The sequence below is a fragment of the Prinia subflava genome, chromosome 8 (genome assembly GCF_021018805.1).
Source record: "Prinia subflava isolate CZ2003 ecotype Zambia chromosome 8, Cam_Psub_1.2, whole genome shotgun sequence".
Classification (NCBI taxonomy): domain Eukaryota; kingdom Metazoa; phylum Chordata; class Aves; order Passeriformes; family Cisticolidae; genus Prinia; species Prinia subflava.
Genome location: NC_086254.1, coordinates 19,218,970 through 19,233,817, shown reverse-complemented (window position 1 = coordinate 19,233,817; position 14,848 = coordinate 19,218,970). Strand labels below are relative to the sequence as shown.

The 14,848-nt window shown below is 65.2% G+C and overlaps 3 protein-coding genes across 3 annotated transcripts in view; 1 reads left to right on the top strand and 2 right to left on the bottom strand.

Moving 5' to 3' along the window:
* RAMP2 (receptor activity modifying protein 2) overlaps positions 1-13,452 on the bottom strand; it is a 31,511-nt gene extending 18,059 nt beyond the window's left edge. Inside the window, exon 1 of the mRNA XM_063404001.1 lies at positions 13,443-13,452. The gene's annotated coding sequence lies outside the window, so the exon portion shown is untranslated. The remainder of the gene's footprint in view (positions 1-13,442) is intronic.
* On the bottom strand, positions 95-8,572 carry CNTNAP1 (contactin associated protein 1). Its single transcript, XM_063403884.1, has 24 exons — positions 8,439-8,572; positions 7,329-7,430; positions 6,961-7,154; positions 6,714-6,861; positions 6,311-6,514; positions 6,059-6,243; positions 5,830-5,973; positions 5,235-5,496; positions 5,008-5,157; positions 4,766-4,937; positions 4,570-4,676; positions 4,345-4,464; positions 4,001-4,204; positions 3,758-3,914; positions 3,474-3,601; positions 3,198-3,365; positions 2,903-3,121; positions 2,586-2,825; positions 2,274-2,510; positions 1,970-2,097; positions 1,771-1,864; positions 1,428-1,661; positions 1,258-1,305; positions 95-1,172 (listed from the first exon to the last, which is right to left on the bottom strand). The coding sequence occupies exons 1-24, from the start codon at positions 8,515-8,517 to the stop codon at positions 982-984; spliced, it is 3,915 nt and encodes a 1,304-aa protein (XP_063259954.1). The 5' UTR covers positions 8,518-8,572; the 3' UTR covers positions 95-981.
* On the top strand, positions 10,592-13,429 carry CCR10 (C-C motif chemokine receptor 10). The gene is made up of 2 exons (XM_063403951.1): positions 10,592-10,692; positions 11,671-13,429. Exons 1-2 carry the CDS (start codon positions 10,681-10,683, stop codon positions 12,751-12,753), a joined length of 1,095 nt encoding a protein of 364 aa, XP_063260021.1. The 5' UTR covers positions 10,592-10,680; the 3' UTR covers positions 12,754-13,429.
* Positions 13,453-14,848: the final 1,396 nt, after the last annotated feature.

Genomic DNA, 14,848 nt, shown 5'->3' with positions numbered 1-14,848 from the left:
GGAATTGCTGTTATCAATGTGGTGCCTCCCTTGGTGCAGGCTGAGCCAGGGTGGGAGGAGAGGATCTGCCCAGGCTGCCAAGGTGAAGGCTGGGGAGTGTCAAACGCCATCATTCTGCCTTTATTTGATTATCTTCACATCTCATTCAAAAGAACAGACTTCTTAAAAATAAAGTGCCCAGTGGAGCCAGGCCTTTGGGTAGATAAATGCATATCTGTAACATTGTCTTACCACAACACAGCAAGTGAACAGGAGCTTTCCCTGGGCTGGAGGTAATCAGCAGGACTGGCACTTCGTACAGAGAAGTAGCAAACTACAGACCACGTACCACGACACGCGGGACGTCACGCCCGCGGGAGCTTCCGCTTGGTTTTTTATACAAACCGATAGAATAAAAAAACCAGAGTGTAGTAGAATATCCAGCAACAACAAAAAAAAATGGTAGAAAGGATCTGTACCTGATCTTACGAAAGCAGCATCTCAGCAAGGTGCGGTGGCGGCATGCGCGGTGCCGGTGTGGAGTATTGCTTGGATTGCTTGGCAGCCCGGCCGTGCGGGGCCGGCGCTCGTGGCTCTGCGTGGCGCTGGCGAAGCGAGCGAAGCAGCGGGTCATCTACGCGGGCAGCGCTAACGGGCGGGGGGCCCCGGCCTGAGGGAGGGTGGGTGCTGGGCCTGGGGCTCCCCGACAGAGGCCAGGCACGATCTGGCAGCTGTAGAGGCAGTGGCCTGCCTCCGCCGTGGGGGCTGCCGGTGTGTCCAGGGCGAGCGAGGCTGGGGCTCGGTGGATCGTGGCCGCGCTCCGGGGCCGGTCGGTGGCGGCCGTGGGGAGGAGGTGGCGCTCGGTCCGGTCCGGTCCGGTCGGTCTGAAGGCGGGTGTTGGCAGTTCAGGTGTGCTCGGCCTTTTGGTCCCGCGACGTTCACTCGTTCCCGGGCGGCTCCCGGGGCTGCAGGGGCTGTGAGCCCGTCCCACCCCCAGCCCTGCTAGTCCCCTCTTGGCTCCTCCAGGATCTGGGGCAGGTTCTGTTCCTTGCGTGCCGATGGGGGTTTGGTAGCACCGCCGTAATCCTGGATGGCCTTTGGCTCGTTGGTGTGGTAAGAGCCCTTGTAGCGGTGGTGGTAGAAGTAGAGCAGCACCAGCAGCCCTGACAGCAGCAGGAGCAGGAAGATCACCACTGCGGGGAAGAGACAGCAGTGAGGGATTGGGGAGGAGCCACAGGGCTGTGCCAGTGTGGAAATCCAGCCAGAGGCTCCACTTACACCCAATGATGATCCCAATCCAGCCGTCGTCGTGCACGTGGGGGAACTCTGCAGAGACAGAGCAGGCAGCTGAGACCAGGCTGCAGCAAGGTCTCACCCTGGAGCTCCCCTTCTGCAGCCGATGCTTGATGAGGGCTCCATCCCCGCCAGGGTCTCACCACAGCACCCACCTTCAGCCATGTACCAGGGGTCCATCTCAGGAGGGATAAGGATGGTGCTGAGGGGGAGCATTGAGGCACAGCTGGACTCCACCAGTTCCCCCCGGATGCTGTAAGGCCGCAGGGGACTGGTGGGGTAGAAGATGGCTTTGAGGGGCACGAGGGTGTTGAATTTCACCCCTGAGAGGCAGCCTGAGAAGCCAGGCGTGTTGTAGCGCTGGATCTCAGGGTCAATCACGCCAGTCTCTGTAGGGCCACAGAAGGAGATTACTCATCCCTCTCATGGCAAGGGCCATGCAGAGGAGACCCAGAGATCCCAGCATGGGACCCCAGCTGAGGGCAGGACCCAGCTCACCCATCACACGACCCAGGTACAGGTTTTTGGGCGAGTCCAGCTTGCTGTCCACAAACAGGGAAAACTGCTGCTCCATGATGGGGAGATAGTCCACCTGGGAAGTAGGGGCACAGCATCAGTGCTCACAGAGCCACCCTGCCCATGCCCCCAGCCTGACCTGAAGCCCCCAGGCCCCACAGGGAGGTGGCCCAGCCCGAACCTGGGTGTACAGTGTGCGGTGCAGGCGGGTGATGTTGACACGGTGGGGCCGCCCGTCTGTCACCGGCTTGTTCGTGAGAGTGAAGACGTAGGGGCTGGTGCCCAGCTGATAGCGCAGCTGTAGGCTCCCTGTGGGCAGCACAGGGCTGTCAGCAGGGCTGGACTTCTCAGTGGGCACATCCAGCCCATCTATCGGGTTGGAAGGTGGCGTGCACAGAGAGGAGCATCCTGTGCAGCCCCAGCACCACATAGGGGTCCCCATGCAGGCTCTGGGTGAGCCCCAGGGCAGGGGGCCCTGCTCTCACCATCATCCTTGATGAGCACGGCCATGTAGTCCTTGACGAAGGTGCTGACATAGAGCAGCACAGCAGGCGCTGATGTGGTGCTGAAGCTGAAGCTGACCTCCTCGCTGGTGAGGTTGTAGCCCGGCAGCGGCTGCCAGGGGCTGCTCACGATGCTGGCAAACTCGCGGGCGGCGTACAGCGACACGGGCAGGATGTTGTACCGCACCCAGGTGCCCTCCTCGAAGTACCCACCGATGTCTGTGGGAGAGGCTACAGGGTGAGGGGAGCGCCGGCTCCTCGGCCCCTCCCACCCCGCGGAGCACAGCCGCTCACCGTGGTTGCAGAAGGGCCCGGTGAAGGCGGAGATGCTGCAGTTGCAGGTGTAGTGGCTGTAGCGCTCGACGCAGAGCCCGCTGTTCTGGCAGGGCACCGGCGGGTCCTGGCAGTAGCCGGTGCAGTTGACCCGCACGCCCTCCGTCTCGTTGGCTTTGCCCTCCAGGTTGAGCGTCACCCCGTTCATCCGCAGTGCCCGCAGGCACCCCAGGAACGGGCGCATCTTGTGCTCTGCTGCGCCTGCAGCGGGGCCAAGACTGAGTGCCCTGTGGCACGGGGGGACCTGGGGGTGCGGGGGCATGGCCGGGGGCTCTCACCGACGTAGAGGGGCCTGTCAAATTCCAGGCGGACGAAGCTCTGCGGGGGGAACGGCCGCACCACCCAGGGCAGCTTGTCCACCCGCAGCCGCGCCAGCTTGACGTTGAGCTCGGCCTTCACCTGGTGCCACTCGTCGTCGTTCCAGGGCACCACCGACCGCACCGTCACGTTCTCGTCCCCATTCCCAATGTCAAATATAAATGCCACGTCCCTGGTGGCTGCAAGGACATGATGCTGAGAAGAGGCCCCAGCCCTTCTGCCCCCAACAACCCTGTGCCCTCTGCCCTCCCGTACTGTTGAGCTCAATGCGGATGTAGTTTCGGTAGCCTGGGTTCTCCAGGAAGACTCCAGACTGGGCAGTGGTCTTGAAGTAGAAGGAGATGTCAAGGCTGTGGTTGGCCTGGAAGGTGGGGAAGATCAGGGCTGCGCCCCTGTTGAAGGAGACGGTGTTCCAGGTGTTACCTGCGGGGCACAGGAGGGGCAGTGAGAGATGGCAGGGTCCCTCCATGTGGGACACCACAGGCAGGTGTAGGCACTCTGCAGGCAGGGGATGTTCTATGGGTCACTTACGGTCTCCATAGCACCGTAGGGGCCCCAGCACGAACTGGGCTTCAGAGCCAGTGCGGTTGGTGTCTCCAACTACAACCTGGGTGACGGGCAGGTGGTCCACAAAGGTCAGCAGACCCTTGTCCGTTCTCCTGCAAATGTGAGTGCATCAGAGGGGCCATGAGGTGTTTCTGTCCCTTTGCCAGCCCACAGCCCTGTTTACCCCCATCTAAGTGTCCCAGAGTCTGTTCCCCCCATGACTGCAGCCCCCACCCCACAGCTCCTGTTGCACAGCTGCTGCCACTCACCAGATTGCATGGTCAGCGTCACAGTTGCAGAAGTACTGGGGGTCAGCACAGTTCTTGTCCAGCCCGCAGGCGCAGCGCTGGATGCCCGGTCGCGAGCCGCCCCAGTAGTAGTGCCGCTCATCGTTCCGACCCATCCAGAAGCTGAAGGGCAGCCCGGCTGCAGGCACACAGGAGGGTCAGGGTCCTGTGTCGTGGCCCTGCAGCGCAGCCATGCAGCACCACTGCCCTTCTCTCGGCACTCACAGGGGCTGTTGAGCAGGCGGGAATTGTAGCAGTGGAGCTCAATGCGCTGCTCGCAGTACTCAGAGGCGTTGGCCAGGGCTGACACCTCGGCCCAGGAGGCGTTCCAGTACTCCACAGCCCCCAGGTAGGGCTGGTCCACACTGGAGCCCGTCACCCGCGTGGCGTAGTGACGGTTGTGCCGGATGATGGTCCATGCTCGGTCCTCTGCAGTGAAAGGGGAGCTTTAGGACTTGGCCCCTGGGGTGCCCTCACTCTGTCTATCCTGTTCCATCTCCAATACACAGGCAAGGGCTGGTTCCCAGGGCACCAGACAGAGCTCCCCTCTGCCCTCCTGCTAGCCCCACCTCGGATGTCACAGTACACCGTGAAGGGCTTGAGTGGCCCACTGCCATCAGGGTCAATGGTGTAGTTGCCCGAGGTCTTCCCGCTGACCCGGTAAGCATCGCATGTTTCCTTGTAAAGGGCTGGAAGAGAAGAATGGGGTGGAGGTCAGTGCAAGGGAAGCACCAGGCAGGAGTAGGGGCTGCAGATGCCCCTACTATCCCTGACCCACAAGGCTCCAGGCTCACATTTGTGGCAGGTCTCTCCCTTGTACCCCGTCAGGTCGCAGATGCACATGAAGTCGTCCCAGGATTGGATACAGCGGCTGTCGTGCTCACACAGGTTGGGGGTGCACCTGAGGGCACAGAGGGCTCCTATCCCAGCCCCAGCACAGCCCCCCCAATGCCCCCCACTCCCAGGCAGCACCCTTGTCCCAGTCAATACCTGTCTGTGATCCCACAGACGTTGAAGAACACGTTGTGGTACTGCGCCAGCCGGTGCTGTGCCAGCAGCTCCACGTCCACGGGCTGCATGTCTACGTTCAGCATCTGCAGGCAGCCGTGGAAAGCCGTCTGGTTTGACCGGCAGCCGGTGACCGCGGCCGGCTTGGGGCAGCCTGCAAGACAGATCAGAGGGGTGAGCAGCCCTTGGGCATCCACTGCCCCGGGCCCCACCCTGCTGCCCACCTCCAAAGAAGTACTGGCTGCCAGTGCGTAGCTGGAAGGGGTGCGCCACCCGAAACTCGGCACCATCGTCATCGTCGATGGTCACCACAGCTGAGCCATCCCGTGCCACCAGGTGCACCGAGTGCCAGAAACCATCGTTCAGGCGATGCCCTGTGTGGAGAGGAAGGTGCGTGGGGACACTCCCCTGCCACACTGACCCTCAGCCCCGTGCTGGCTCCCCAGCCCACCTGCAGCAAACTCCAGCTTCTTCTTGCCAGGCTGGGCGATGGAGACATTGACCTGGCCCTCACTCAGCACCATCTCGAGGGAGCCCAGGTTGTCAGCAAAGCCGGTGTAGAGCAGGAGGCCAACGGTGTCCCAGGAGCGGAAGCGGAAGCTGACAGCGAGACGGTTCCTCCGTGGGATCCCCGGCACCCGCACGTAGTTGTTGATGCCAGCGAAGGTGATGGGGGTGGTCAGCTGGTCCTGGCAGTAGTGGCCCACGTTGCCCTGAGAGTGACCATGGGAGGGGTGAGGAAGGGAATGCTCCCATAGAGGGGAGGCCCTCTCACCCCCGCAGTGCTGGCCTCAATCATGCCCCATTGATCCCAGTGCCTGGCAGAGCCATGCGGGCGCCCCAGGCCAGGGACAACCTTGCACGGTCAATGTGGCACCGCTCGGCTGAGCACGGCCGCTGCTCGTCCCCGCGTCACCCCGCAGCGGGCAGGGAGCCTTGCCCCAGGGAAGGGGTCACCCCACAGTGGGGCTAAGGACACCCAGGAAAGGGATCCCCCCACAGCAGGGAGAGGACTCCCAGAGAAGGGGTCACCCCCCAGGCTGGACCTCAAAGCGAATGTTGGGCCGCCGGTGCCGGGCCAGGTCGGCGATGTTGACCCCGTTGAACATGATGTTCTCCACACAGCCACGGAAGTTCTGCCGGTAGGTGAGGTGCTGCTTGTCGTGGTCAATCACCCCTCCAAAGAATACCTGGGAGGCAGAGGGAGGGTGTCATCCCCTCTCTGGAGGACACCACAGGTCAACATCCTGGCAGCCCCCTGCCCAGGGCACCCACTTCAGTTTCGAGGTCAAGCTGGTCGAAGGTGCCACGGCAGCGGAAGCGCTTGACCTCCCCGTCCAGCGTCAGGTTGACGTAGTGGCCGAGGCGCTCAATGTGCAAGGAGTGCCAGTGCTGGTCATCCAGGAGGCTGCCCACCGCCACCGTGGTGTGGCCCTCACTGGCGTGCAGTGGGCTGCTGCCTGGGGAGGACCAGCATCAGCCGGTGGCCCCCTGGCCCCACGCCCCTGGCCCCTGGCCCCAGCTCACCTAAGCTGATGTGCAGAAGGAGCTGGGCCTGTTTGAGCTCCACTGTGATGTAGTCACCCTGGGAGCCCTCCCCGTGCATCAGCACCCCGTCCTGCTCCAGTGTTTTGAAGTTGAAGGAGATGTCATCCTCAAAGGTGCTGACCCTCCTGGCTCGGAAACGGTAGGAGATGGCATCATCCCCATCAAAGTAGAGCACATGGGACCCTGGGGAGAGCAGAGCAGCCCCACCCATGTCACTGCCTGCAGCAGCAGGTGCCCTGGCACGGAGAACAAACACTTCTGCTACGGTCTCTGCCATGGCTGCAAACTTTTTGGGCACAACCCTCTCTGAGAGAGTTTTCAGGTGTGCCAGAGCCAGGATCCTGCCACGCAGGGCTGCTGGAGCCCCTGGCCAGGTACTCACGGTAGGGGCAGCCGTAGAGGCCCAGGCGCAGTCCAATCTTCCCGCGCGGGTTCCAGGCCACCGGAATGATGCGAATGTATCGTGCAAGGATGGGGTAATGCAGGTCATGCCGCACCACCCCGCTCTCGTTCACGTTCCCAAAGAATGTCTGGGGATCAAGGGTCACTGTCAACACCTTGCTTCAGGCCAGGGGTCGCTATTCCCCTCAGAGGGCCCTCTCCCACAGGATACCCCGGGCTCCCCCTACCCAGTTGCTGCCCTGCTGGAAGAAGGGTTTCCAGCTCGTCGGGTGGTCTCCGTAGAGCACAATGTAGCGTGTAAGCCAGTCGTAGGTGTTGAAGGTTCCCTGCGTGGCCACCGCATTGATCCGGTGCTTTTGCATCAGGTCGATCTGGAGCCAGGGCTGCTTGTCCGCGGGGTCGGGGGACCAGCCGCTGGTGCCTGCGGGGGGAGCAGCTCAGCGGCTCGGCTCCCGCCTGAGCGGCGGCTGCTTGCTCGGCCCAGCCCAGCACCTGATTGGACCCCTCAACCCCGCCAGAGGCAAAACCTGGCCAGGGACACCCCCTGCCCACCTCCCCTGCCCCGCCTGTACCCCAGTTCAGCCGGGGGACTCACTGTGCAGACGGGCGAAGCTGGCCGAATAGAAGATGTTGTATCTGGAGGAAGCACCGATGGAGTAGGAGTAAAGGGGAGCAACGAGCTCATCATAGCAGGGTCCTGAGGGGGGAATGGAGTTGGGGGCGGCCTCGGAGTACCGAGCTGGGCAGTGTCCCTGTGGGATCTCCCCAGCCCTGCGGACCCTGAGGGCTCTGGGGACCCCGCGGCTCCCGCGGGCCGGCGGAGCGGCGGGCCCGCTTTGCTCTCCCCTCCCACTGCAGCGGAGCTGACACACCTCTGCGGGCCCGCCGGCACCAGCCGCCTCCGCACTGACGTGGGCGATGGGACCCCCGCTCTGCCCCGCCCCGGCGGGGAACGATCCCGCGTGGGATCCCGGGGGATCCCGTGCAAACCCTCGCAGCACCGGGAAAAGACCCTCCGGAGGGGCCGGGGTCCCGGACCTCTTTCAGAGTCTCCCACCGGGTTGAGCGCAACCTGGGGAGCCCAGGAGCATCCCCAGCTCTCACTGTAGGAACCGGGCTGCACCGACCCCCAGTCCACCGCCCCCCGACTCTACCATCCCCTGTACCACCGCACCCCGCCTCCATGCCCCTTCGCCCCGGCCCCGGGGAAGAGGCCCCGGCCGCCGGCTCAGGTGGCTACGGGGAGCCGCCTGGTGATGCCAGGGCCTCGCCGATTCCCGTTCCCGAGCGGCTGCCCCCGGTACGGGCTCGGCCCCGGTGCAGCCCGGTGCAGTCCCGCAGGGCAGCCCCGCTGTCCGCGGCATTCCGGGACATCCCGCATCCTCGGGGCGTCCCGGTTGTCCCGGATCCCCAGAGGCTGCGGCCGGGCGCGGGGCTGCCGCCAGCGGGGGGGCTGCGGCGGGGCCGCCCCGGGCGGGGCGCGGTCGGGGAGAGAGCCCGGACGGCCGTGTCCGGCGGTGACCTTGGGAACGATGCGAACAGGGGCAGCGGAGGATGACGAGTGATGCCAGGGGATGCCCGGGGAAGAAGGGTGAATGCCCGAGAGAACGGAGGATGCGGGGACTGCTCGGGGATGCGGGGACGGGGCGGCGGGCGCGGTCCCGCAGTGCGGAGCGGCCGCTCCCGGGACTGCGGCCCCACTTACGTGCGAGGCAGCCGGGACCGGGGCTCAGGAAGCCGGCGCAGGCGGCGAGCAGGAGCCCGAGGAGGCGGCGGGCGCCCATGCTGAGCGCCCCGAGCGCCCTCGGCGCCGCCGCTCCCGGTGCTGCAGCCGCGCGGCGGAGCGGGGCCGGCGGCTCCGCCCACGGGGCGGGGGGGAAACCGGGCCGGGCCGGGTGCGGCGCAGAGCCCCGGCCACCCCCGCCGCACCCTCCGCCGCGCCCCCGGGAGATGCTCCGCCCGGGAGCCCGATTTCCCCGCTCCTCGGCAAGGCGAGCTGCCGGCCGCCCCGGGCTGCACCGGGACGCGGCTCTTGCGGGTGGGGTTACGGGGGCACAGCGAGGCCGTGCAGGAGCTCCCCGGGCACCCCCGGTCGGTTCCTGGTCCTCGCAGCACCCCGAGCCTCGCCGTCCGTGCCCCTGTGCAGCCCCCGTGCAGGGAGGCTGGAGCGACGCCCGCGGCCCCCCCGCAGCAGATGTGGTGTGGCGGGGTTTGTAATCAAGCCGTGGATTAAGGCCTGCAGGTCTCGGGGTCGCTGCTCTCTGCAGTGGTGCACAAGAAGGGATTTAGGTTGTATCTGCTCTCAACCACCCCCAGACGCCCACAGAGGGGTTGGGGGGGCTGGTGCCTGCGTGCCCTACATACACCGCGGTGCTCCGCGTCCCCTGGCCCCGCAGGAGCAGATCTGCTCTCCCAGGGCCCTCGAGCAGTCCCGAGGGACGGGGATGCCTCAGCAGCTGCTGGATCCAGGCTGGCTCCAAGCGTAGAGCAGGAGCACGGCCAGGCTGTGCCCGGAGCAGGCAGCTCCACGCTGCTGGCTCCAGACCTGGCAGTGTGTGCCAGGCAGGGCAGCACAGCCAGCAGCTGGTGCTGAACCTTCCAGACAGATCCCAGGCAGCGGCTGGGGAGAGAGAGAGAACAGAAAGCCCCAGGTGTGGCAGGGATGTGAGACACGTGGCAGTACAACCAGAGTTCTGCTACCACGAGTGGGGACCGTATGCTGAGGACATTGGCACCTGCCCTCGTGTCCCCCAAACCCTGGCAGTGCCTGCAGGTCCCTCCCCAGGGGAGGCACAGCCCACCTGGCCCTATCCTGACACCCCAGGGTGCTGCCTGCTCCAGCCACAGCCCCACATCCTGGCCCTGTGCTGGGTCAGATCTGTGACAGCCCCAACAGGGACACAGAGAATCCCTGCTCTGCACCCATAGCTGGCTGTAGGGCCAGCATTATCCCCAGGACCCTCCTCCTGCCCCTTCCCCCAGGATGCAGAGTGCAGGAAGGCACCCCCAAAGCCAGCACAGGGCAGAGATCTGCAGTTAGCATCCCTGCACTGCAGAAAGAGCAGGAGAGGGGGAAAAGACCCTCCAGCAAAGAACACTGGGGAGCCCCTGGAGGCTGGGGGCACCTGTCCTGGCTGCTCTTCATCCCGGGTGCAGCAGCTCCACAGCCCCACAGTGAGCACCCAGGATCCTGTGCCCGTCTGGAGGCAGCAGGAGGGCCGAGGACAGAGTGGAGATAAGCCACGGCAAAGACGGCTGTAGCTGGGAGAAAGGGAGATTGAGGGATTATGGCCAGGAGCCCATTAAAGATAGGGATCAATTTTCTGCCCCCTGGAGAGAGGAAAGTGGGGCCTCTACCCCACAGGAACTAATCTCCTTTTTAATGAGGAGCTGGGAATTTTGTTGTCAACAACCAACAACACGCCTGCCCCTGGGTGAGTGGTATGCCCTGCACCTGCAGCCACCCCAGCTTCTGCCCCACCATGTTTGCGATCAGGAAAAGACAATCCTAGACCAGACCAGGCTCTGCCAATCCTGCTGGAGGAGCATCCTGCCTGTGTCCAGCTCAGTGGCAGCCCACAGCAGCCCCCACTCCATTCATTGGCCCCATTCCCTCTCATCCTGCAGGAGCCAACAATAGCCCTGGGGTGGGCTGGGGTTTCCTGCACGTACTGGATGCCCTCGGCCAGACCCTGCACCCCTGGCTGGGTGCTCCTGGGTTTGGCCTGCACACCCACATGACAGAGACTGGGAAGAGCTGCTATTTCTGTCCCAGATACACTGGGTTTAAAAGTGGGGTCACACCTGCAACGTTGCCTTCCTCCCCCAGGGTTGGGCCTGCGTTCTGCACGTTTATCGGTATCAGGAGCTGCACGTAGTCAAACCACAGAGTGCTGAGACATCAACAGCTTCAGACCCACCAGCCAGGGGAAAGGCTCTGCTGTGCAATGATGGAGCAGGTGAGGGGGCTGCAGGGTGAGGGGGTTGCTGGGAGCCAGGCAGGACCCCCCATCACTGGCTTTTCTTGGGTTTTTTAGGTAGCTTTCTTGTGAGCCCTGTGGGTTTAGACTGAAAAGTAAAACCCTGGGGAATCAGGGTTCTCCTTGTGCTCCAGGGCCCTGGGACCGTGAGCAGGAAAGGGGCCAGAGGAGCTGCTGGAGAGTCAACCTGCTCTGGCACTGGATTCTGATCCCACCTGTGGCACCAGAACTGCTGAGGGCCTCAAGCCCAGCTGCCTGGGCTTGCTGACAGGGGTCAGAGTGAAATTGCTGTTTTGAGGCTACTGTGAGTCAGAGAGTGTCAGATCCTGATCTCCAGGTCAGTGGGGTCCCAACTGACCAGTACCAGGCTGCAGCACTGTCCTGCTGCCCCAGAGCAGGGATGAGGAGTTGGGAGTGCTGTGCTCAGCTGTCTGCAACCTGTGTGAGGCAGGAGCTCCCTATATGGGAGCAGCAAAGTTGTGCCCACACTGGGGTCCCCAGGGCGGTGCATGGGGGCTTCGGGCACCTAGGGATGCTGGTGTGGATCCTCAAGACTCAATTGCCCAGGGCAGCTGGGGCCATAAGCTGGGTGCTGAGCCCCAGAGCAGTTCCCCTGGCAGGTGCAGGGTTAGTTCATGGGACACAGTGCTGTGCTGGGGATGCTGTGGCTGGGGTCATGTCTCTCCACCAGCTCCGCATTGCAGATGGCTGCTCGGGAAGTGTGTGGTCACTCTTGCAATGACTGAGCACGATAAACCTCCCGCTGTTGTGGGGTGGGTGTGAAACAGAAACAAACCCCACATGTGAGGGCCTGGGAGGTGCAGCACACCCGGGCTCCCAGTGGTGAGGCTGGGTGGAGAAGGGCTGCCCTGCCCAGCACCTGCCCTGCACCTGCCCTGCACCTTGTGGCCGGGCCACCACTGCCGAGCCCTCCTCACTCAGCCTCCCTCTGCACAGGTGACTCCAAGCCCCATCTCAACAGAGCTGATGGCCACCACTGACTTCTACCCCTGGAAGGATGAGTACTCAGGTGAAGCCAGCGAGTTGCCTGAGCTCTGTGAGAAGCAGGCAGTGCAGGGCTTTGCCCGCACCTTCCAGCCTGCCGTGTACCTGCTGCTCTCACTGCTGGGCACCGTGGGGAACGGGCTGGTGCTGCTCACACACACCCGCTACCGCCAGGCACACAGCGTCACCGATGTCTGCCTCCTGCACCTCGCTCTGTCCAACCTCCTGCTGCTCCTGACGCTGCCCTTCGCCATCACCGACACGCTGCAGGGCTGGTCCACGGGCACAGCCGCCTGCAAGGCGCTGCAGGGCCTCTATGCCCTCAACTTCTACAGCGGCTTCCTCTTCCTCACCTGCATCAGCGTGGACCGCTACGTGGCCATCGTGCAGGTGCCGGCCGCCTACCGCCTGCGCCCGCGGGCTCGCCGGCACGGCTGGCTGACAGCGGGGCTGGCCTGGCTGCTGGCCGTGCTGCTGGCACTGCCCCAGTTCATCTACAGCCAGGCAGGGCAGCACCAGGATCTCCGGTTCTGCCACGTCGTCTTCCCCCGCGTGGTCTCACGGGCAGCCCGGGGTGCCACCAACCTGGTGCAGGTGGTGCTTGGCTTCGCGGTGCCCTTCGTGGTGATGGCGAGCTGCTACGCTGCTGTGGCACGGACGCTGCTGGCGGCCCGCGGTGCGCAGCCCCAGCGGGCGCTGCGAGTGCTGCTGGCCCTGGTGCTGGTGTTCGTGGCCCTGCAGCTGCCCCACAGCGTGATGGTGCTGCTGGACGCGGCCGAGCTGCTGGCCAGCTGGGAGATGAGCTGCGCGCAGAGCCGCCGCAAGGACCTGGCGCTGCTGGTCACCGGCGCGCTGGCGTACCTGCGCTGCTGCCTCAACCCGCTGCTCTACGCCTTCCTCGGCCAGCGCTTCCGCCGGGAGCTGTGGCTGCTCGCCAGCCACGCCGGCTGTGTGGGGTCGCTCGACCCGCGCTGCTCCGGCTGCTCCGGTCCCCGCCGGCGGGCATCGCTCTCCAGCTTCTTGGACGTGGTGTAGGAGCACAGTGCCTGCGGCCGGGGCAGGGACAGCGCCGCGGGGTTCGGGCCCTCCGCGGCTCCCCGGGGACAGCCCCGCCCGTGCACGGAGCTGCTTCACTGAGAGCTGGACACGGGCAGCACCAGACAACCCGCACGGCGCCTGCACACGCCCGGGCAGAGGGAAGAGCAGCCCCGCAGCGCCTGCGTGCCCTGCGAGTGCCTTCCCTGCCCGGCGACCCGCCGGACTGCGGTCCCCGCAATGTCACGCGTGTTTCAGGTACCCTGCAATGTCACCCGCGCCGCGGGCGTTTCACGTGCTCTGGGGTCCGGGCGGTGCCGGTGAGCCGGTGCAACACCGGGGCCAGGCAGGTACTGATTCCCACTGTCACAATAAATCCCGAACGAGTCCCGGTGGGCGAGCGCAGTCTCTGTGCGGGGCGATGCTGCCCGGGGGGGTTGTGGAGCCAGGGGCGGCTCCTTGGCCACCGGCACTGGCGGGCGATGCCTGCAGGAGGCAGCAGAAGCTCGCCCTTCCTGGCCGCTCTCCGCTCGTCCCCACCGCTGCAGGGACAGGGAGCCCTCAGACAGGGGACAGCAGAGAACCCCCGGAAAAACCCTCCTTGGGTCCCGCACCCCAGGGTGGGGGCAGAGGGACGTCTGTCTCCCCTCCTTCCTCCCCCCACGAGCTCCTCCGGCACGGCACATCCCGGCCCGGAGGCTCCCCGGCACCAGGGAGCTGCGCTGGGGCTGGCCCGGCCCGGACACGTGGCCACCAACACATGACGGCGGGCTAGGACATGGCGAGCGACACATGGCCACGGGCTGGCACACTGTGCCATGGGCTGGGCAGTGTCCCACCCGCCAGGCCTGGCTAAAGAAGCGCTCCAGAGTGCCGGGAACAGGACTGGGCTTGGCTGTGGTGCAGCTGCTCGTGGAGTCTCTCAGCTGAGCTGGGCATGCAGAAAAGCACCTCCCGGTCCTGCCGGGGCTGGAGGCTACTTCTGCTCACCCCCTGCTGTCTGGGATTAGCCCAGGGCCCGACTGGAAGAAGCCATTCCAGAATCTTCATCTACTGCTGGGCCAGAAACAGGTTACTGCTGACTCAGCAGCCGCAGAGGCGGGCTGATGTGCCTCTGTCCCCCGCAGGCCTCGCTGGGATCAAGGGCCAGATTTGGGCAGTTCTTGGCCAGGCAGCACAGCTGCCCCTGCTGCCCACCCAGCCTGTGGTTCAGGTGGTCCCGCCCCAGTCCTCTGCTGCCCCCATAGCTGGTGGGCTCTGCTCGATGCCCGTGGCTGTCCTGGCTGCACAGCCAGCCCCGCACCAGGGGCTCAGCCCCCGGCACAATCCAGAGCAGCCTGTGTGGGAGGGGAACTGGCAGCCAGAGCTTCCTGCCGGCGCATCCCAGCACCGAGGCTCCCAGGGACTGCCATGACCCCACAGCTGTAGCACAGCCAGAGCCTTGACTCCTGGGGCTTTGGGAGCGGGGCCAGGGCCTAGACGCTGCCATGGCACCCATGGCTTGAGGGTGCCACAGACCCTCTGCCATTGGCAGAGCCTGGGGCGGAGGTGAGCCACACAGCTGTGGCACCGAGTGTGACCCCACCATGAATGCCTTCCACCGGCTCCTTTGTGGAAAGGCACTAGCAGGGCCACCAGGACAGGCCTGCCCGGGCATGGTGCCCTCCTGCCTCTGGTGCCCTCCTGTCCACCGTGTCCTCCTGCCCACGGTGCCCTCCTGCCCGAGCACAGAGCCCACGGTGCTGCCCGCTGGCACCAACTTGGCACCACACCGGGCTGAGTCGCCATGCTGGGACGGGCGCCAGTGTAGCTGCACGCAGGACTCAGAGCAGCGCCTGATGCGGCTGCCGCGGGGCAGGGCAGGAGCCCGTGCCCGGTGCCGGTGCCCACACCGGGTGCAGGCGATGCTCAGCACCGGTGCCCCGCCAGCTACCGAGGGTACCCGGTGCACCCCGCTGGCGGCGGCTCCGGGAGCACCGGCCCTCCCGCAGCCCGGCCCCGCGCTGCCCCCGCCCCGCACTGACGCAGCGGCGGCCCCGGGCAGCAGCTCCGCCCCGGGCCGAGCGCGGCGATTGGCGGCGCCCGGTGACGCGCG

Coding starts and splice junctions, on each gene's coding strand:
- CNTNAP1 (XM_063403884.1), bottom strand. CDS start 8,517: ATGGGCGCCCGCCGCCTCCTCGGGCTCCTGCTCGCCGCCTGCGCCGGC. Junction 4,677..4,765: donor GTCTGTGGGATCACAGACAG/GTATTGACTGGG, acceptor CTGTGCCCTCAG/GTGCACCCCCAACCTGTGTG. Junction 2,826..2,902: donor TGACAGGCCCCTCTACGTCG/GTGAGAGCCCCC, acceptor GCCCCGCTGCAG/GCGCAGCAGAGCACAAGATG.